The sequence below is a fragment of the Lagopus leucura genome, unplaced genomic scaffold (assembly GCF_019238085.1).
Source record: "Lagopus leucura isolate 7727_CA_CO unplaced genomic scaffold, USGS_WTPT01 Super-Scaffold_100044, whole genome shotgun sequence".
Lineage (NCBI taxonomy): Eukaryota > Metazoa > Chordata > Aves > Galliformes > Phasianidae > Lagopus > Lagopus leucura.
This window is the reverse complement of record NW_024962291.1, coordinates 141,237-164,005: the sequence shown is the minus strand read 5'-3', so window position 1 is coordinate 164,005 and position 22,769 is coordinate 141,237. Positions and strand designations below refer to the sequence as shown.

The following is a 22,769-nucleotide window of genomic DNA, read 5'->3' as shown; positions in this document are numbered from 1 at the left end:
CACTTGTCTTCCAGGAGCTTCTGATGAGTGGCCCTCCAAGCACCTTTTGTTGTGCTTTTGTTGGATGAAAAACACCTTGACATGTTCCCTAGGTGCTAAAGCCTATTCCTGACAATTATCCTAAACCTTCCCTGACCCTAAAATTTACCCTCATCCAAAACATCAACCCTAACACTAAACCCTAAACCAAAGTGAGGTTCCTTGGAATGCTGATCCGTAATCTCTATCTGTAATCATTCCCCTAACTCTAGCTTTAATCCTGAATGAGACCCAAATACTAAACTACTTCTAAAACTCCTAACCTAACCCTCATCCAGACGCTGACTCACTCCAAACGCTTTCTGGTGTGCTTCAGGTGAAGCTTAGACTCTTTAAGGACACCCGTGCACTCTGAATTTGTCAAGGAGAGCCCTCTGGTGGACACCAAGAGCCTGGATCAGATTTTCTGTGCTCCAGGAAGGTCTATAAATGGATTTTGGTGCACACCAGAATGTCAATTGACTTTATGGGCAAATCAGAACTCTGAATGCAGTTTGGATACCAGAGGAGAACTCTGTGTGTGTTCTGTTGATACATAAGAAAGTGGAAGTGCTTTCGGTAGACCACAAGTGCCTCAGAATGCCAATCCTACATCCTACTATTGATCCTAACCCTAAAAATGTCTGTGTTACTAAATGAAGCCCTAATCCTTGACGTCTAAAACCCAAATCTAACCCTATTTGCGGCCAAGAAACTGACCTATTTCTAGTAATTTTCAAATGCCTTCTGGTGAGCTCAGTGGCCAAGTACCTTTGGTGTGTTTTACCAGAATCTGAGAGAGCTGTGAAGTGCACCAGGGCCACCTGCAACCATTTTGATTCTCCTCTGCAGTCAATGAGAGTCTTGTGATGTGCACCTATCGACTTAGAAGGACTTTCTGTGTTCTAGACATGCTTGTTAGAGCTCTCTGATGCACACCAAGATTTCCAGTAATATTCTGGGCATGCCAGCAATCTCTGAATGCGTTTAGGTAAGCAAACAGAACCTTCTGAGTGTCTTTCACTGACATTAAGGAATCTCTAGTGTTCCCCAGGTGCCATTAAATGTAAAGCCTAATACTGACATTTACCTTAAGCCTAAACTGATCCTAAAACTTACCCTAAACCTAAAGAAAAGCAAACACTAAACCATAACCCTAAAATTTAACCTGAACTCTAATCCTAACTCTGAACTTCAACTACAAAGCCTAACCAAAGCCTGTCAGGGCCCTTCTGGATAGCAGCACAGCTCTTTGGTGAGTCAGCCATTCCTCCATTTTATATCATGTACTGTAAATATACTGAGGGTGCACTCTATCCTATCTTCCAGCTCATTAACAAAAATTAATGCCATGGCCAAGATTCAGCTGAGGCCAAGACTTAGGAGTGGAAAAATGACAAACCCTAGGGGTTCCATTGTTGCTGGGCTGCAAAAAAAATTTCATCCCAAAGACTTTTCCCTATGTTATCACCATGTGTGTCAGCCAAGGCTCAGCTAAGTCTGGAGTTAGGATCCAAGAATGTTCCTGCTTTATTGGCTCCCCCAGAGTCCTTGTTTTACCTGTTGATCTAAGCCAGAGTGATCATTTTGCTTTTCAGTACACCTACATGTCCTTCACATGCCCCAGGGCCCTCAGAGTGCCTTTTTGTGTCCCCCTAAGAACCTCCACACACCTTCAGAGCTGCAGTGGGATTGGTGAGTAGATGATGATCTCTGTACCTCATCTTTTCTTCCCAGTCCTTTGTTTGTAGTGCAGAATCTCTTATCTTCACTGTAACAGGAAAAGCTGAGTGGAAGTTGATGACTCTATTCTAAAGGTTCAGTTGATTTATACACTTTTATGATGTACGGTGCACATTTCCACTGCTCATTCACTACAATAATCTCTCAGCTGACTTCTCAGGAGCAGAACTGAGGATGATATTTGTTCAGAGATGCATATTACAAATACTAAATAACACAGCATAGGAAGCTTATACATGGCTCATCACTACACAAAGTACACAAGCCAATCAATGAATAAGGAAACTCTGAAAAAAGCAGTGAGATTGAGAGGTATTTTTCTCCTGGCATCTGAGGATGCCTGGTGCTGTAACAAATAGGATACTCTAGAGAGCAATGATGGGAGAAACATTTAAGACGTTACTCAATTGTACATAACAACTATTACACTCCAGGCATAATTTGTAGTTTATTATTATTTAAGTGCATTACTGGACGCACTGAGCTAAATCAAAATCCTTTGCAATTTTCAATGATTTCAAATAGGAAAGCATTATATTAAGCATTAAACCATACATAAGGGGAGTATCTAAAGAAAAAAACAACAAACAAACAACAACCAACTCATCAGAGGAGACTCTGACACGCACTTAAGTGTGTCCAGTTGCACCAGTCCATAATCTGACTTGAGCACATGCTCAAAATTGCTTCTTGGCCACATTTACTCAGACACAGTTACAAAACATTCCTCCCTGACATAGCAATCCAGCTCCTGCTGCCTTATTCACTTGTAATGTATCTGAATCAAAATACCTGGAAAGACCAAAAGAAAAATTCAGATAACTTCATATCAACTGGAATCTGATCCATCCATTCTTAGCCATTTTATTCTTCCTTAGAGTCCTGCATTGCTCCTGCTCTTAGCCTTGCTGGGGATGCAAAGATGTGGCAGATTGTGAATGGTACCATCAAGCCTTGTCTTCCTATTTGTGGAGGTAGGCATCAAGCCAGAGCTCTCCTGAATTCTTCAAAGAGCTGAGAGAAAGAGAATGAGAACATTATGTCAAGTTGCTTAGGAGGGGTGTTTCTGGAGATAAGGGAAACAAGGATTTCCACTTCTTGTAAAAATGAACAAGTCATCCTTTTTCTTAGAACTCCCACCTCTCCTACATCCTTCTGTATTTTTGTCTGCAGTGTGTTAACTGCTACTTACTGCACAATATCTGCAAAGGCGGTGAGCAACGGCTTGCATTGGTACTCAATGCCATGCTTGGCACACAAGGATTTCACCAGTGGAGCCACCTTCCAGTAGTTGTGTCTTGGCATTGTAGGGAATAAGCTGTGAATAGGAGAGAAGTTCTCTTCCAGTGCCCCATCAGAAACTTTATCTTTTACAAGTTTCTGTTCATTATCACTTCCTAAGAATCTCATAGCCCACACAAAACAAGACTTGTTGCTGCTCCTGTATATCCCTGTTTTTAGCACAAGGAACTCAATCTTTTCCCGCTTGCCCCTCTTCCTTATTTTTGCACCTCTGAAGCAAGGTTTCTCCTAATTAAGTGATACTGTAAATTAGAAGAACCCACTTCTGTCCGTTTTTCTCCAGAAGTAATTATCTTCAAAGCTAGTCAGCACAGGAATGGAAATGGCTATCCTTCAGTTTCATATCTCAGTTTTGTGAATAATAGTGTTAGTAGTTGATATAGGTAGAGCTAAACCACTGCATCAGATTACAAACAGGGTGCCTCGGAACATACATTTAAGCTTCTGCTTTGGACCAACATTGTTGCTACTGAATTATTTAACAGATCACATCCATTTCAGTTTTCCAACTTCCTGCAGTGAAGGTTTTGAATTAACACCATGATGGTCTTTATAATTTTCAGTCTCTAAGACAAATTCACTGGTGCTACAATTATTTGTAGGATTCATGCAAAGAATGGGGGAGGGGGGAAAAAGAAAGAAAAATTTCTCAAGGTGTGTACTCACTGATGTTCAATCTGAAAGTTCAGATGCCCAGTAAACCAGTCATTGAACAGAGACTGCTCAACATTACATGTTGCCTGGAGCTGGGAAAGGGAAGAAGAACAGCTAAAATCAATACAGATTGGTGACTTTCATTTGTCTTAAGAGCATGCTTCTTTTATTCTATTATTTTATTTTAGCTTCTGCTGAGCTACCCACAGGGCAGGAATCATATTCCTCCTTCAGCTTTGTGGACCAGCAGTGTTATGTAGACTGGATAACATGGACCATGGTAAAACAAGGAGATGGTGCTGTGCTCCTGTGAACGTGTGTGAACAGTCAGTCAAATGTTTATCCTCAAACCAATGTCCACAGAAAGAGGAGGGGCGTCTGTGATAGTTTTACTACTGGACTCCAATGAGTTACTGTGCAAAGAGGGGACACCACACTGACATTTCACTGGTGCAAAGGAGCTCAGCCTGAGCAGGACACAAACTTTCATCTCTGCAGAAGGGGAAAGTGTTCAAGACAGAATATTACAGTAAATATATATTTGATTTTAAATGGCTCATGAATATGCCATTGCTGTTCTCCTTTACCATTACTAGAACTGTATCCCATTTTTATAGAAACATTTCTGACAAAAAAGACCCTAAGTTGATCAACACCAACCATCTACCTAAATACCAAATCCACTGCTAAACCATGTCCACATGCCCCCTAAGTACCTTCAGGGATAGAAACTTTACCAATTCCCCAGGTAGCCTGCTATAATGATTAAAGCATCCTTTCCATGAAGAACATTTTCCTTCTATACAATCTAAGTGTCCCCCAATGCAAGTAGAGGCTGTTTCCTCACGTCCTATCACTTGTTACTTGAGAAAAGAGACTGATACCCACCTCACTACATCCTCCTCTCAAGTAGTTGCAAATACTGATAAGTTCTCCCCTAGCCTCTTTCTCCTGACTAAACAACCCCAGTTCCCTCTGCTGCTCTTCATATGTGGTTTCCCGGTCCCTTCATCAGCTTCTTTGCTCTTCTGAGCACGTTCCTGTAACTCAATATCTTTCTTGTAATAATCCTATTAATCTTCACCTCCCAGTTACCAGTGGATTTCACCCTTAATGCAATACAGCAGTTTCTTTTCTTGTCGTTGGAATTTGCACCAGTACAGCCACAATTATTGAGTACAAGTTTTACCTGGGTAGACACCCAGTCCAAATTCTTGTCGTAGTAAATATCCATTGGAATATGGTTCATCTGTGAAACCCAGACAAACCAACTGCTCTCCAGCATCCTGTGCAATCAGACAAGAGGTCAGAATTCAATAACAGATAAGGAAGTCAATGATGAGCTACCAAAGTTGTCGACAGCATAAGCCAGACTTGGGGATAGGTGTTAGAACATCAGACTTTCCTATCTAGCACCTGGACAAAACTTAAGTTATTATGGATTTCATACGGAATTATGAAACTTCCACATGAAACTAGAAGCAGAGCCTATTTCCAAAGCACTTAACAGTATGTGAGGTATTTCTCAACTTGGTTATCATTCACGAAAGTCTTTGCTTTCACAGCTATTGAGGCAGCACAAAACTGGAGTTAACGATTAAGCAGTTTTAGTTTAACTTCCAATTATAAGAAGGAATAAGAGGAAGAACAAGGAAAAAGCAGAGAAAGATAGGCAGACAGATTAAAAGAACACAGAAATGAAGACTAAAGAAACTTCTAAAGAGATATTACCTGAATATAAAGTAATATGCCAGGAGACTCTTCATTTCTAATAATGATCCATAAGTAAAAAAGAATCTGATATAGAAGGTCAGCATACATGCCAAGTCCTTCCAAAACCAAAGACAACAAAAGAGAAAATCATTAGATAATGCATTTCTTTTCTAAACATCATACGTACAGGATAAATTTCTGTATTTAATTTCTGCAGGTTTTTGTTGTGTGGCTTTTTTTCTTTTTTCCCCTAGACTGATTGATCGAAGGAAATCCAAATTAAGAGAAGCTAGCAGTTTCTTTACACAGCTTGCTATAGTTGAATTTGAACAGTCAGTCCTAGTAGGTGGATTAATGTATTAGCAAATAGCTAAGCATTCAAAAACACTGCTTTAAGACTTGTACCAAATCATTGACTGTGAGCCCTCCAGTGAGCAGCATGCCAGACAAACTACTTTGTTCTGTTCTGTTTTTCTGTACTCATAACACATGCAAGAGAAAGAAGAATGAAGCATAAGCACTGGCTGCCTGGCATGGGAAACAATGCCAAATGCATTCATATTGCTGACAAATCAAGCACAACAGTTCCTATAAATCAACATTCCTCTGTTTCTGACCAGTATGGACACACACTTAATGATTTTGCAAGAGATGCAAAGCAGTGCAAGCCAAGTAGCCTGTTACTCTTGCCTTTATCATCAAAGTAGGAAACAATGTGATTAGCAGAAAATATTTGGAGCCACTGAAAATGCTGCACCAAATTGACTGCAGAATTATGCCCAATAGAAAAGCATACTGTGTCATGCCTGAGCTCTGAGGACTGGAAGCCCATAGCCAACCCCTTGGTTGCACAAGCAGCAGTACTTACCACCCAGTACCTCTTCGTGTACGCAATATAAAATGTGTGACAGTGGAAGTAGGTGGGAAACAGGAGTGGAGGAAGAGCTGTAATGGAGAATTCATCATCACTGGTAAATTGTGCTGCTTTGCAACAAGAATGAAGCTTCGCTAAGATGCGAGAAGGGTACAGAAATGAGAACCTGGAGATCAGGGCAATGATAGTGGAGAAGTGAGAACTCTGATTTTTTCCCTTTGTTCTGACTGTGCACTTTAATAGCCATATATTATATAGCTGATGTAAACAATCCTTAGAACCCTCATCTCGCTCTTCCAGGTAACTTCTCTAAATAATCAGTTAAGGGTATTTCTCCTTTTCTCTCTACAATTTTAACATGACCTAAGATAAATGTACCCCACAACAAATAGAGTAAGTGGAACAAATGTAAGCCAGTTGGTTATAAATATATTAATTTGGTCAAGAATTGTACAGAAACCTGATCTCACATAGAATCGTTCAGGTTGGCACACCAGGAGTTCAGAGCATCAGCTATGATGTCAGAGCAGGTTACTCAGGATTATATCCAGTTAGGTCTTCAAGCTCTCCAAAAATTAGACTCAGACTGATTGCGTTCTTTGATGCAGCCAACCTTAGCTCTGCTCAAGCCCTGCAGATCGGAAGCAATATCTACAAGCCCCATTGGTTTTCCTCATGGTATCACAGGAAAATGAAAATACTCACTGAAGAAGAAATATTTGTGCTGATGGTTGTATGGCATGTATTTTTTCTTTTTGATCCCAAGCTGTGAAAATAAACAACAAAATACTGAGTGGAAACTAAGCAACCTGTATGGTTAACTTGCCATTTCCCAGTCTCTTTTCAACAGGTGTTATTCTGGCACACTTCCCACAGCCCTCATTACTACTGTCTCCCTCTTGTGCACCTGCCCTATTATTTACAAACCAAACATGCCTTTTCTACAAATCCCATTCCAGATAACTTCTTTAATACTTTATAGCTCTGTAAAGTCCTTCAGAGATAAGCAATTAAGCAAGCTTCTTCTTCAGTAGGAGAGAAGTGAAATGCAATTGCTGAAAAGTAGTTCTAAATACATTTATGTCAAACTAAAACAAAAGTAACATCCCATAGGAAGGACAAAGAATTTGCATTGATACACAGTAGGAAATAAAACTGCTGTCACAGATACCACCATAATCTGTGTTGAAGGGGAATAATGTAGTAAAATTATACCAGAATGTTTTATCTGCTAAAAGATGATGTGATTCATAAGTGTAAGAGTTATGATAAAAACTAAGTGAATAAAGGTGAATTTCAACGGTTCGATTTCTTTGCTTATGCATTCCTGCTAAGTTCATAATTGATTTAGTGCAACCTTAGATGCTTCAAATCTATGTTGTACTATTAGTCAAAAATACTTAAGTAATACTTAAGTAACAGCTTCGTGTTGGCAAAGGCATTTTTAAAAGAAAACTCATTCACTGCTCTTAGCTATTTCAGCAAGGCCTCAAAAAGCAACTAAGTTGTGCAGTGAAGGCTGCAGCATTGTCTCAGGTTATTGCTTCTAGTGATGGCCCATCAGCACAAGCTGAAAACATCTTATGTGGACAAATGACATCTGCCCTAACCAGTCCTAGAGAGCTAAAGAAGAGCTACTGGTTCTTTAGCCCTGATGTGCCAGCTGACTTTCATATCAGGCAAGCGTGCCAAAGCAGCCTGTATCTCTGAGCCTCAGACATTAGCATTGACTAATAATCCCATGTAGACATGCTTGATATTAATCTTCACAGATCACTAATAATCATTAATTGCCGAATTATTATACAACCCACTAGGCCATTAAGTTGCTATAACCATTAGTAGTCCTTTTCCTGCTAGGAAATGCATTTGTCTAGTTTGTTTAAAATGCCTTATTAACAGTTTAAGCAATTTTTAATGAACATAATAAAAAATATGACCTGCTCAGAAAGGCTGAAGGAGACAGAAAACAACATTTTCTCAGAAACTATGACCACACCTTAGCTTTAGATATTTTTGATATAGTGTGCTTTTGGTGGTCCTTCCAGCTCCTAGTACATGGCTACACGTGCATGCACACACAGACATACTGACCTCCACAGAGAATTTCTTTCCCAAAGTAAACAAGAAAGGGTGCATGTCGATGTCAGGATCTTTCCGGAAGCAGTTGGGTTTGGAATGGTGTCGAGAATGCAAAAGAGTCCACCATTTGGCTGATGCCCCCTGTTTATGTGAAGAACAGAGTATGATAGCTACAGTGTTCTCACTGCCAAACTCTGATTAATTCCCCTTCTTCACGCAGTGCTGAACGCTGTCTTTAGAGCGCACACACTTTTGCAGGAAGATCATCAAATCTAGAACGTTTTTCTGTGGTCAGTTACTTACAATCAAATGGCACATCACGAACTTGTGCAGCAGGTGGTTCCACTTTGTCTTCCTGAAGACTGAAAGATGTCCTAAATCATGTTGTAACCATGAAGCCTGGACCTGAAAGAGAGAAAAGGAAGGTCTGGGAGCGACACAAAAGAAGAATAAAGATCAGAATAATGAAATAGCTATTATTTACTTTGAGATATCAAGATCTATTAGTTGGACACTTCTTCAAAGCCATAGTCAGAAAGGAACTATGAAATCCTGATACTCTTAATTTCCACAAAAGATTCTTGTCTTTAAACTGGAGAAACATGGATTTGACAGCCCACGTAGTGGATAAGTAATTGGCTGGATGGTAACACTCGAAGAATTGTAACTGCTCAACAGCTCAGCATCCAGGTGGAGACAAGTGGCAGGTGGTGTTTCTCAGTAGGGCAAGATGATTGTTCCTCTCTCCTCCACTTTTCTGACACTCCACCCTCAGCAAAAGAAGGGCTTGGACCCATTGGAGTGGGTCTAGAGGAGAGCTATGAGGATGATCAAAGGGATGAAGTACTTCTCCTATGAAGGAGACGTTGTTTTTTTTTTAGCCTGGAAAATAAAGGCTTCAGGGAGACTGTAGCAGAGTTCTAGTACTTAAAGGGAGACTACAAGGAAGATGAGGTGATACTTTATCAGAGTGTGTACCAGTGGAACAAGGGATAACAGTCTTGAACTAAAAGGGCAAATTTAGGTTAGACATTAGGTAGAAATTCTTTTCTATGAGAATGATGAGGCACTGAAACAGGTTGCCCAAAGAATCTGTGGAATGATGCTTTGAGCAACCTGATCTAATAAAAGGTGTTTCTGCTCATGGCAGAGGGTCTGGAAGTGGATGATTTTTAAAGTTTCTTCCAATCCAAACTGTTCTATAATTCTGTGAATACATCTTCACCAAAAAACTGGAAGCTCCCCGCATGCAGAATTTCTTCTTTCCATCTTCTGTTAACAAAGGCCATATAGAGGATGTCTTCTAAAACCAAGAAGAGCTATGCCAAGTAAGGTAACAGATAACTAAATACTGCAATGGTATATGTATGAAAGTTGACAGAAGTGCATGTATACATGCTGTGGACTCTGTTGCTTACCTGGGAAATGGTCAGCACCAGCATGGAGACAATAAAGGGCACGAAGGATGTCCCAAAGTAAAAGAGAATGAGCCAGGCAGCAGTATCCAACAGGAGAATGTGAGTAAGGTGCAGGAAGAAGAAGAGTTTATTCGGCTCCAGAAGTCCCATTTTCTCCACAGAGGCACGCAATTCACGGAAGTCTTTTACCAGCATTTTCTGTGGGAAGCACGAGTGTTACAAATTTCTTGGTCTCAGAGTATAGCACTGCAACCTCAAAAGACTACACCTCTGGTGCTTCGTCTGTCATCTCTCTGGCAGGTAACAGGGTTTATTCAAGAGATGTCTAAGATTGTACTATCTTCTGGATGTTACCTATTCACGATCACCAGAGCCCAGCACTACTCAGACATTGTCAGGAAATAGAGAAGGCATGTGGATGAGGTTGACATAAAGCACCTCTCCTCAGAGTATCAAACTGGAAGGGAAAATGTGTGCATGTGTGTCAAGTACTCAGCAGAATGCATACTGAACATATATGAACAGAGCATACTGTGCTTGTGGCAGCCATTTGGATGAAATTAGTCCTCTTCTTCCACTACCACTTCCAACAGATCAAGGTATGCTTTCACTTTACTGATCCCAAAATTAGAAGGGGAAGGCAAGTATCTGTGTAAAAAATGGCACTTACTGCCCAACTGGGTTTGTACTTATGACCATGGAGGGTGGATTATGGAACAAAGCACTACAGCATAGGTGATCAACCAATCTATCTTCTTCTTTGGCAGCTCAGCAGGTACCTTCCAAACCTGACTTCTGCCTTAATGAAGTCCAACCTAAAGAACCCTGCCAACCTAGTTTCATAATCATTTCTGGGAAACAGAGTTTGCAAGCAATAAGGCACATGAATGCTCTAGTACAGGCCAGCTCTAAGAAATAGGCAAAGCATGGCCACAGTCATGGCCCAAAGGAATAGGAAATAGACTTGGACATTAGGAAGCAATTATGTCCATGCAACCCCAAGGACAATTGCATTCCAAGGCTACTTCTGTTATATTGTCTGCACCTCTCTCCTTTCTTTGACATGCAAGATTAGTTATTTTCATACTGCCATCATTAGTGCTTCTGTGGATGATTATGCATTTTGAACTTGAGACTACTACTGAAGGCTGTCTCAGAAGGCAGTGAACTAAGTTTCACAGTCTGTATTGTAAAAGTTAATACACTATCTGCATTCTCTCCCTACAGATACCTACAGCAGAAGGGAAATACAGTCTAAAATCTCACCATCAACTGAAGAGAATTACTGAGTTGTTGGTTAGCTCTTTCTCAAATCAACAGAAAGAAGAAGAGGTGATAACTAATATTTATGAGAGCCAAGGCTATAATTTATATAGCTGCTGTGATAAGGAAAAAAAAAAAACAACTTAGAAATGACATTCTCAGACACCTAACATGGATTTAGACCAATACTCATGTATTATTTCTAAATAATTTTAAAAAATTGTTAAGAACATGGATCCCATTGTTTTAGAAGCTAAACTGATATAGAAAAATAAGTTCTAATCTCAGAATATTTGTCTATGACTTATGAGAATGGACTTACATTTTTAGTGGGCTCAATACTGGGTTGATCTGGTGCCAGCTCTCCTATCTGCAGCGGCTTCAAGTATTTGTTCACCAGGAACTTGTCAACATGGAATGCTACAAAAGCATCCTACAAATGCAGGAGAGTTGAAGAAGAGATTAAAAAAAACCCCAAAACACGGTGTTACTACCCTTGATCTGCCATGCAGGCTGAAACATTCACTTGGAAGAACCACAGTGACAAAGACTACTGGTTTACCTTTCTACCTCCTCTTTTTTTGACCTTCCATGCCCCACTCCCCAGTCACCTTTGCCTTACATGCTTTTAAAGAGAGATCTTATTTCAGCTGGTAAACTGAAGATGTCTGATTTCCACAACTGCAATGACTCAGTTGTTATGAATATGTGAGTTGTGGTGCTTCTTATTCACAGGCATGGGAGATTTTGATCTTTCAGAAATACATCCTTCTCAGTGGCTGCATTCCTACTTTTCCCCAAGTAGACATATAGAACACCAAGAGTTCTGGCATGTAAATGCTAAGTACCCATGGAAAACTAAATTAAAAGTAATACAGGTTCTGAAGGAGGAGGTAGACAAGTGATAGCAATGTGAAATTGCTTTAGGAGACAGATCAGAACAACATTCCAAGCAGCTCCAAATGCAAAATTCCACTCCCAAATTAACTAACACGGCATGGATTTCATAAAAGACTAAGTGATACAGGCAACTTTTTTCTCATACTTTGAGATATTCATACAGGAATGAATGTAAGGATGCAATTCACGTGAACAGGCCTGGTTAGGTGTTAACTGATCTCTCACAAAGATATAAGTGTGAAGAAACAGCAGTCTGATGGCTTCCAGGCAGGGCTGGGGAGAAAAGGGCAGAAAAGCAAGAGACAGCTCCATTAATAGAGCACACAGGGAGTAGCAGCTGGAGCCCTGAAGGGAATAGGAGTGCACACTTGGATGTGCTACAGCTGAGACTAAGCTGGAAATGTGGTCTGGAGGAGTTAAACTCCTCCATCTGTGGAAAATTGCTTTCATACATCTAAACAAAGGGCTTCAGCTTAGTGCTCTGCTGGCATGCTTTCATTTAAGCCATCTTTCATCTGAATCAATTTTTGCCAGTCTAGCCACACCAGAATTAGTGCTTTACTGCATTCCAGCCCCAATTTGCTACAGAATCTGTCCCATATTCCAATCTGTCCATATTCCAAATTCCAGAACACCTGTCCAACTGATTTGGAGGCCTGTGTGCAACACACTAAGTACTGAGTGCACAATCACTACCAGAGGTGAATCTATGCCAGCAGTTTCCACAATGAAATTCAGCAATAAACTGTAGCTCTAACAACAAATGAACAAGTAAGCAGCTTCACAAAACCAACGACAGGAAGGGACACTATTTCATGTTGTTGCACTAGTAGGCATTTTTACAGTTGCCAAAATGCAAACAAATTTAACTGAATTGTAATCCAGAAGAAAAAATCCAGTCTCAAAACAATTACTCCTGTTTTCTGTGTCACTTGATTCCCCTCTTCTATCCTTTGTGAGAAAGAAATCAGCAATAAAAGGAGTCTAACTCACAGATCTATGCAGCATGAGCTTTGCTAACATTTTGACTTTAATCATACTCATTTCCTATTCTTCAGATTCCTCTTCTTACTCAAAGCCCAGTCAAACTAAGGGTATGTTGGGTTTTTTTAAATTTTTTATCATGCACATCCAAAAGATTGAACAATTTGACCTATTCCAAGATGCGCAGACCACACTAAAGTCTTCTGAATTTTGTTAATAAATGCTCCTTCCACTACTTTTTCTGTCTCCTATATTAACTAAAAAGTATGTAGGATTCATACTGTCTCATAGCACTGCACTGAGTGCTGAAGAGGAATTTCTTACTCTATCTGCAGTGTTCAAGTTGATTTTCAGTGTAAAAATGAAGTTTTCTATAAACAATAAAGCTCAGGTTCAGATATAATCATGCTGCACAGAGAGCAAAGAGTCCACACTATTAACTTGCCTTCCTTTTGGTACAGGTTGACTAGGGCCAGCACAGCTTTCTCTGTACTTGATTACATGACTCTGCAGCATAGGCATACTTGTACCAAATAATCCAACCAGGCATTTTCCTATTATGGTGCACAGCTTATTTCATATGCATGAGTGTGAAAACAGTTGAGTTGGGGTCACACAAAACTGGCTGAAGTCTGTCAGGGCTTATCATTTGGACATGATATCCATTAATAAAATGCAACTCAGATCCTAGAAACAAAGCATCTGTATTTTTCAGGCTCATACACCACTTGGGCTGTTTCAGCAGCCTGAGATGAAAGAAATCTGACAGTACTAACTAAAGCAAAGGAATGATGGAAAATATAGAACACAAAACACCGCTAATTTTCATGACCCTCAAACATCCCATTCATACGGGAGATCCAGGAACTGATAATCTTGCTTGTGTTGCTCTTTCAAAACACAGAGCAAGGAAGCAATCTCATCTGCCAGATTTTTGTGCACATGTTGATTTATCACTTTTTTTCAACATTTCCTGCATATGCCAGAGGGCAAGAACTCCAGGGAACGTGCTTAATGTTTTGATGGGCATTCCCACAGATTCCCACGGCATTAAGATAGACAAGAATGGTGCTGAGTAGATGTTTTTCTTTGTCAACAGACTAACATGCCAACAGTTGGTATTTAGCAGATGCTTCCAATTTTATTCATCCAAAGGATCAGAAAGCCCACGGGCTATAACTGTAGAAACTTTTCTGGAGTGCTGCTTGTGAATGCATGCTGCCTTGCCTTTTTCTACAATTACATGGGATGACACAGAGGAGGGGATACCCAGCCTAGAAGTAAAAAGAGCAATCACTATAGTTGCCTTGTGGCTGTTACGGTAGCTGAGGCAGCTTCCTCACTTTACCAGAGCCATTAACCACTGCAGTTATAGCAGCTGTAAAATAAGATCAAGAGACAAGAATAGTCTTGAGGACACCGATGAGATAAAAACAGTTACAACCTGATTGCCCCAAGCCTAAGCCTTTTCTTAAGCACCTTCTTTCCAAAGGTGTTCAAGGCCAGGTTGGTTGGGGGCCATGGGCAACTTGATATGGTGGAAGATGTCCCTACCCATAGAAGGGAGTTGGAGCTGGAGCTATCTTTAAGGTCACTTCAATCCATTCTATGATTTACCAATTTCCATAGCATAAGCAGCAAAGCTTGCACATACCAACAGTACCACTGAGCCCATTGCAGCCCCCCAACCCCCATGAATTCCCAGCACAATCACTCCCTGTGCTCTTACTCATGATGCTGGCCAGACACCCAACACACAGCACAAGCTGTTGGTGAGCATCTCTTCCCATCCTGCTACCTCTCACCGTGACATCCTGCCCGGCGTGGCTGCTGATAAGAAGGGCACCACCCGGGTGACTCCGGTAGAAGCGGCTGATGTCGTACACCTTCCTGTCGATCACCACCCAGCGCTCCTGCAGTGCTGGGCCCTGGCCCGTGCGCTGTGCGACCTCCTCCCAGGTGAACCATCGCATCACCAGTTCGGCCACTGCATTCCCATCCTGCTTCCTGTCCCCATGCTGTGGAGCCATCCTCCTGCTCCTCTCACTGCTCAGCCTCACCCAGCAGCCCCTCCATCCTGCCTCTGTACCAGTATATAAAGGTTGGGACATGCCAACGCAGCCCACGCCCACCTTGTTCTCTCACTCCATCTTTCAGGAAATACAAGTGGTGTTGGCAAAGTGACAGCTGCAGGCAGAGCTCCTCTGGGCTTCCCTCTTCCCAACCCCCACTCAACAAATCCATCAATCACTCACTCCTCAAAGCTTCCTCTTTTCAGCCCAGCACCCACACTGTAATGCAGGCAGGCAAAAACCACCCAGTAACTACAGGTGTTGAGTGTCACACCACGCAATTTCTTATTTGTGAGCTTGTTTTGTTCCCAAGACTTCCAGTGTTCTTTGTGCAGGGAAAACTTCACTAAGAAAAATATACTTCTGATTAACTTACCTCCCAAAATAATATTCCTCTGCATCTCTGTTAGGATATTACAGCCCATGAACCCTTTAGTGAGAAATATGAATTTTGCAGAACAGGGCAGGAAGAAGGAGACTTCCATGGTGCCCCTTGCATTAATAGGGCTCCTCAGAGAGAACCACTTTGTGCTTCTGTTACCCTGGGTAAGCCTGGGGTGGCAAACACAAACTGTTATGTTAGGTTCTGATGGTAGGCTTCTTCTCCCCTTCTGTCTTGTAAAATTACCATGTAAGCTATTAGGAAAAAATTCCAACTATTAACTCCGGGAAATTAATGTTAATTACAAAACAAAGCTTGATTTAGCTTTTCCAAACTTCCTTAAGCAGTCACAGCAGTCATGTTATTCTTTCTTCTAATTTAAAAACAGACTATAAAGTCTTGAAACTATTCTAAAGCCGCACCTGAATCAGTGATTTCACTATTCCACATAAAGACAACACCTGTTAAAGCACATATTGGCATCAATCAGGATGGAGGAACACACATCGAGAATGGTTTTCAAATTATGTGACTGAACCTAAAAAATTAATTTCTCTGAGTTATCTTTTCATCATGGGTAACATTTCACTTGAACTAACGCGCACACATCTGTAATATTTCTCACGTATCTACTTGTATTTTTTCCATTGCTTTTGAGTCTGCTAGGGTTGGTTCTCACTTAGTAATAATTCTACAGTTCAAGTTAGAAAGGTTGATCCAAATAACCTTGAGAAATCTCACAGTTATCACAGCTGAGTTGTTTAAATAGTGTTAATGTCTTTTCTCCTTTAGAAGAACATGTGGAAAGACTGAAGTCAGTTTCTCAGTTTAGCTGCCAATGACAGCCAATAAAAGAGTTTAACAGTCATTACCATCGCGTCTCTTTGCTTCTCCCCTTTTGTAGCAGGCAATCAGAAAGCATACTTTCTTGTTCCAGTTTTTGTGGACTGACATTGAGATAAGACACCTCTGGTTCACTGGTACACATCCGTAGGATGACAGCAGGACATGTTTCTTCCAGCATTCCTCCCACACTGGATACTGTGAGGTAAAAAAAAAAAAAAAAGAAAAGAAAAAAAAGAAAAGGAAAAAAAAGACCAACCGTGATTCATTCATAAACCAGTATCTGGAAACTTCAGAATCATAGAACATCCTGAGTTGGAAGGGACCCACAAGGATAATCAGGTCTAACTCCTTGCTTCTCGAACTCTGGCAGCTTGGGGTCCTGCCTGTTGTTTTGAGGAGCCTTTTCCATTCCCACCACCCTCTGATTAAGAACATTTTCCTAACCCCCACCCAGCCCTCCCCTGATGCAGCTCCATCAGGCCCTGTCGCTGTCACAGAGAGCAGAGCTCAGCACTGCCCTCCACTCCCTATGAGGATCTGCAGCCACCACGCGGCCTCTGCTCAGTTCCTCTGCTCTGGGCTGAGTGCACCCAGGAACCTCAGACCCCCCCTTACACAACTTGTCCTCCATATCTTTCACTGTCTTCATGGATGCATTCTAACAGTTTTTATGTCCTCCTGATACTGTGGCACCCAAACAGCATCCAGTGCTGGAGGTGAGGACACACAGCACAGAGCAGAGCACAGCAGGACAAGCCCTTCCCTTGCCCAGCAGCAGTGCACCCTAGGATATGGATGGCCCTTTGGGCAGCCAGGGCACACTGCTAGCTCACATCAACTTGCCACCAGCCAGAACACCCAATCCCCTTCCGTGGGGCTGCTCTCCAGCCTCTTGTCCCTCATTCTGTACCTACAGCCAGGGTTGCCCTGTTCCAGAGGCAATCTAGCATTTGCTCTTGTTTAACTTCAACTGGTTGGTAACTACATAAGCCTCTAATTTGCCATGATCTCTCTGCAAGTTCCCTCCACCTCAAAGGAGTCAATAGTTCCTCCCAGTTTTGTACCATCTGCAAACTTTCTTAGTATGTGTTTGAGTCCTACATCCAGATCACTTACAAAAGCATTGAAGAAAACTGCCCCTAAAATGGAGCCCTGTGGAACCCCTCTAGATACCCGCCACCAGTTTGGTGTAACCCCAGTTACTGTAACTCTACCAGCCTGACTCATCAGCACTTTTTCACTCCCGCCATTATGCTGCATGGTGAATATTTTGTCCAGAAGGATACTGTGAGAAACAGTATCAAAACTTGGCTGAAATCCAAGATGACATGAACTGGCTTCCCTTGGTCAAGTAGGTGGGCAACCTCATCATAAAACGGGACAAGGGGAAATGGCTTTAAGTTGAAGGAGGAAAGATTTAGGTTGGATATCAGGGGGAAATTCTTCACAGAGAGAGTGGTGAGGTGCTGGAACAGGCTGCCCAGAGAGGTTGTGGATGCCCTGTCCCTGGAGGTGTTCAAGGCCAGGTTGGATGGGGCCCTGGGCAGCCTGTTGGTCTAGTATTAAATGGGGAGGTTGGTGGCCCTGCCTGTGGCAGGGAGGTTGGAAATTCATGGTCCTCAAGGTCCCTTCCAACCCGGGCCATTCTGTGATTCCATGAAAAGGAGATTAAATTTGTTAAACAGAACTTTCCCCTTGTGAATTTGTTTCGGCTGTGACTAACTGTCTTCTCTGAGAGGCATTAAGCAGCACTGAGAACCTGGCTGGAACCAGGAGTCAGGCAATAGCTTAGCTGAAGCTTTTTTAAACACTGCCCCCAAGCATCTAAAATTGTAGCCAAGCTGTTAAGTCCTTTTATGAACGTATGTTAAACCCTTAGATAACAGAACCTTTAATTACTCCTGATTGAGCCACATAATCCATTAAGAGAAGGAACTGCCACATGACTTGTATGACACTCACGATTTTGCCATTGTGTCAGTGTGTACACATTACTCTGATAAAAATGCTGATAACATTTGCTACTGCATCAACCAAGACAATAAAACAATACACTTGCTAACAAAGAGTTAATGAATCTGAACAACAGCTAGCTATTACATGAAATTGCCAGCTACTCCATTTTTTAGTGGATTCTCCTCCTCCAATAGACTAAGCTTGGGCATTTCCAGTATTACAGCTCCCCGCTGTCACATTTTGCAATCTGTTTTTCACAATAAAAGACCAAGCAGCTAAAAAGATAAGCATCAAATTATGATTAAAGGATCTACCTTCATGATAGGCAGTAGATTCTCCTATCCTTGATAGGACAATGAGAAATTGTTTCAAATTAAAAGAGGGGAGATTTAGATTGGATATAAGGAAGAAGTTTTTTACAATAAGGGTACTGGCACAGGTTGCCCAGAGAGGTGGTGGATGCTTCATCCCTGAAGACATTTAAGGCCAGGCTGGATGGGCTCTGAGCACCTGATGAATTAATCTTGTATGCAGGTTAGAAGCTGAATAGAGATTTTTCAAACTAAGCTGTTGCATATTATGTGTAATTAAGATACTTGCTTATTCCCAGAGGAAGTCTATTTAGTTACCTGTCTGCAGGCATGGAGTTCATGAACACCGGAGAAAGATTAACTAAATGAATGCCATCAAAGTTACATCTGTAGCCTCCTATAGCCTGCACAAATGCTGAAAAATTGGTTTAATATTTCCACTGATTGATGCATAAGCATTTTCCATAACATTTGGAAGATGTCCTGGAAAGTAATTCAAGGAGATTAGTGCTGTACTAGTGCTTCCATTACTGTCATGCTTTGTACTAAGTGTGCCCTATCTACTAACACCCCATTTGGGGATACGTTCCTTTACTCTGTCAGGATGGGCAACTGATGATATATTTGCAACGTTATACTCTGATAAACACCTTGATTTGGTTTGAATAGAAAAAAAAAAAAAAAAAGACAGGGTATTCATTTGCCTGATAATCAGTACATGAGATTCAATGTTCCTTTCTCTGTTTTCTACTTCAAACTGCTAGAAAATAGATTGAATGAACTGCGTAGGATTCCTCCTTTGTTATTGTATCTGGGTAAAATCTTTTTGACAGGTTCCTCTTTCATTACAGTTGTGTGGGCAACAGTAATAATTTCGGTAACAGATAACACTGTGAATTTTAACAACACAAGAAACTGAATGATATCAGTTACTTGTCTTGTTAAACACATAATTACATAGTGCTCTGTACATAACATAATAATCAGAGCAGCCAGCCACAACACAGACACCAAAATCTCCATAAACAGAGATCTCTGAAAACAGCACACAGTGTGCTCACTGAAACAAACAAAAGGGGAAAAAAAAAAGAAAAAAAAAAAGCACTAATTAAGCTCTGCAAGCCAAATCAAAGCATATATGAACTAAAACAAACAAACAAACAAAAAGAACAACTTTAAAAATTGCAATATCTAAGAATGCAGGTTGTACCCCTGAGCTACTATTTTCTGCCTATAGCTCTTTGTCTTTTTCTTTTTTGATTCATTGTGTTCACATGGTGCCATATGTTACAGGAATGAGAAGTAGGCAGCAGAGCTTAGTGCTACTCACTGGAGTTGACAGCAACAAGCATGAAAGTCTGCTACAGTAGGGATGTGAAAAGGTGCTAATGCTTTATTGAGGACTTATGAATCCGTTCAGCCAAACTGTTGCTATGGATAAGACACTGTCATTCACATGAGCTGAAATAAATTTGGATCTCTGAAAGCACACACCTGTACAGGTTCATGCTGGCAGCCTATACCCAGAAGTGTTATGGAAACCAAGGCTGGCATCTGTTAACAAGTGCATGTTGTCCACAGATGGCATTGAGGTTAGGTGGCTGGACCAACAGTTGTGCTAGTGCGTAAAGCTGGCAATACTGACTCCAAGCACAAGCATATATACGTTACTGTCTTCCTAGCTGGAAAGCAGCTTCGCAGAAAATGACTTAGGAATCCGAGTGGGCATCAAACTGAACATAAGACAGCAATGGGCTCATGCCACTAAGAAAGCTAATGGTATTTTTGGCTGCATTTGGCAAAGTATCACTAGCAAATCAAGAGAGGTGATCCTTACACTCTACTCAGCACTGATGTGAAGAAAGAGGCATGCAAGTCTTACATGTCCTTGTGTTTTCTGCTAAACAAAACACTATGTCTAAGCTCCAAAAAAGGTAGTGCGTAAGAACACAAGTATTGTGAATATCTCTAAGTAGGAAGGAGACATTTTCTTGGGCCAAGAACTTATAACAAGCTCAGTAGTTGTACAGCATGTAAATGAGCACAGAATCCTTTCTGTTACCAAATTATTCAGCTAGATCCGCTCACCATCTAAGCAACTCCAGTATCAAGGACTCAAGTTGCAAAACCATAATCTTCAAAGAATTTCTTTCTTGAGAAGAGGAGGCTCAGGGGGGACCTCATTGCTCTCTATAACTTCCTGAAGGGAGGTTGTAGTGAGCTGGGGGTCGGCCTCTTCTCTCGTGTCATTAGTGATAGGACCAGAGGGAATGGCTTCAAGCTACGGCAGGGGAGATTCAGGCTGGACATGAGGAAGTATTACTTTTCAGAAAGGGTGGTCAGGCACTGGAATGGACTGCCCAGGGAGGTGGTGGAGTCACCGAGCCTGGGGGTGTTCAAGGAAAGGCTGGATGTTGTGTTGAGGGACATGGTTTAGCGGGAGCTATTGGGAATAGGTGAACGGTTGGACTGGATGATCTTGAAGGTCTTTTCCAACCTTGGTGATTCTATGATTCTATGATTTCTTCAGTCTTAGGAGAACTGATAAATTCCTTAAGTAGCCAGTACGTGAGTGACTCTGTGAACAAGTCTCTACAAAGAAAAGACCACTTAGCAATTCCTGTTGACTGCTACACACAGACACACAAATTGATATATGTCAAATACAACTTGTCATTGATAACTCACTAAAAAATCTGGTCCTTGATCTCCAAGACAGTCTACGTTTACCTTCTACTTCCTAGGCTTAATTTTTATTGGTCAGTGATCAAGATGACGAATGTCAATAGCGACGGACTCATTTAAAAATAGAACATCATAGCTTTTGTGGAAGTATTAGGCCTCCAAAATGTTGCAGCTCCATGACCACCAACTCTCCCTTTACTGCTATGAATCAAAGATCATGCTCTAGAGAAGAGACTATCAGTGACACGCAGTTTGAGTAGAACAGCTCCTCAGAGACACACAGCAGAAGGACAGTATTGGAACAATAAGCCACTTCTGCAAGAACCTGTAGTAAGTCTTCAGAAATTCTTAATATTGTTCATGGTCCTGAACACCTGCACAGAATTCAAGATGGTCACAACTGCAGTTGTGATACAACTATTTATTACATGCATGGGATTATCTGTGCTGAAACAGACACAAGGTTTACAGCAGGAATGGATGGGTGGTATCTCTGAAAATAAAGTCAGGCTTCACAGGGAAAGTATATAGCTGCAGTTTGAGTCTGCAGGGAGATAAAAAGCCAAAGCTCAGCTTATTTTACATTGGTCAAACAATGAAGAAGGCTTTCTAAACTAAATCAACAGCAAGGAAAAGTCACAGTAAAGAAACTAAAAGTAAAGTCACACAAAGAAACAGTGAAGTAATACTTGATGTCACCTAACAAGTGAGAATGGAGAAAAGCCAGAGACTTCTAAGGCATTTTTGCCTCACTTTCTTAATATTGCTGATAGATCCTGAACTGCCCAGTGCTCTGTGATGTTAAACACCGGAAAAGTTCTCTTAGAGAGGTGATTGATTCCCTGTGCCTGTCAGTCACAGAACTGTAAGGGCTGGAAGGGACCCCTGTATATTACCCAGTCCAATCCCCTGCTAAAGCATGTTCCTTATAGCAGGTTGCACAGAAAAGTGTCCAGGTGAGTACTAAATATCTCCAGAGAATGAGGCTCCACAATCTCTGTGGACAGCCTGTCCCAGTGCTCTCAGTGATCATGAGGTATTTGCATAATTGCCTTAATTATATACTTCAACTTCTGGTTAGTTCTCAGGCAGTTGCACTGCCTCCAGTTGCACTGGATGATCTCTTTAGGTCCCTTCCAACTGAGCTATTCTGTTCTATTCTATTCTCTGTTCTGCTCTGCTCAAGTATTCTACTGACATCAGTGTGGTCTTGCACTGTCATATGATACAATGCGTTCTTTCATAATAACAGATCTTATCTTCTCCATCCCCCCCCCAAAATACATTAGAGTATGACACAACAGCTGCAGTGCAAAGAGATTTGCTGAATAGAAAGAGTGATACCATCTCTTTTTCTGACACACCATACTACGCCCTTTTCGGCTAGAAGAGTTGATTATGCCCTGTTTTGGTGACAACTGCACCCACAAGCTCTGGGAAGATGTCTTAACTCCTTGAAGAAACAGTGGAACCATATGTAAGCATTCTCACAGTAACTTCTCTCTTTTAGCTTCCTAAATTCTTTGCAAAACCCTGCAATATTCTCATTTATTTCATTCTAATCAT

At 41.3% G+C, this 22,769-nt stretch overlaps 1 protein-coding gene across 1 annotated transcript; it reads right to left on the bottom strand.

Annotated features, from left to right (window-relative positions):
- Nucleotides 1–2,328: 2,328 nt before the first annotated feature.
- Nucleotides 2,329–14,981, bottom strand: LOC122187248 (acyl-CoA (8-3)-desaturase-like). Its single transcript, XM_042884580.1, has 12 exons — nt 14,757–14,981; nt 11,390–11,500; nt 9,805–10,002; nt 8,690–8,791; nt 8,399–8,527; nt 7,010–7,070; nt 6,299–6,375; nt 5,449–5,546; nt 4,907–5,003; nt 3,730–3,809; nt 2,954–3,079; nt 2,329–2,775 (listed from the first exon to the last, which is right to left on the bottom strand). Exons 1-12 carry the CDS (start codon nt 14,979–14,981, stop codon nt 2,724–2,726), a joined length of 1,356 nt encoding a protein of 451 aa, XP_042740514.1. The 3' UTR covers nt 2,329–2,723.
- Nucleotides 14,982–22,769: the final 7,788 nt, after the last annotated feature.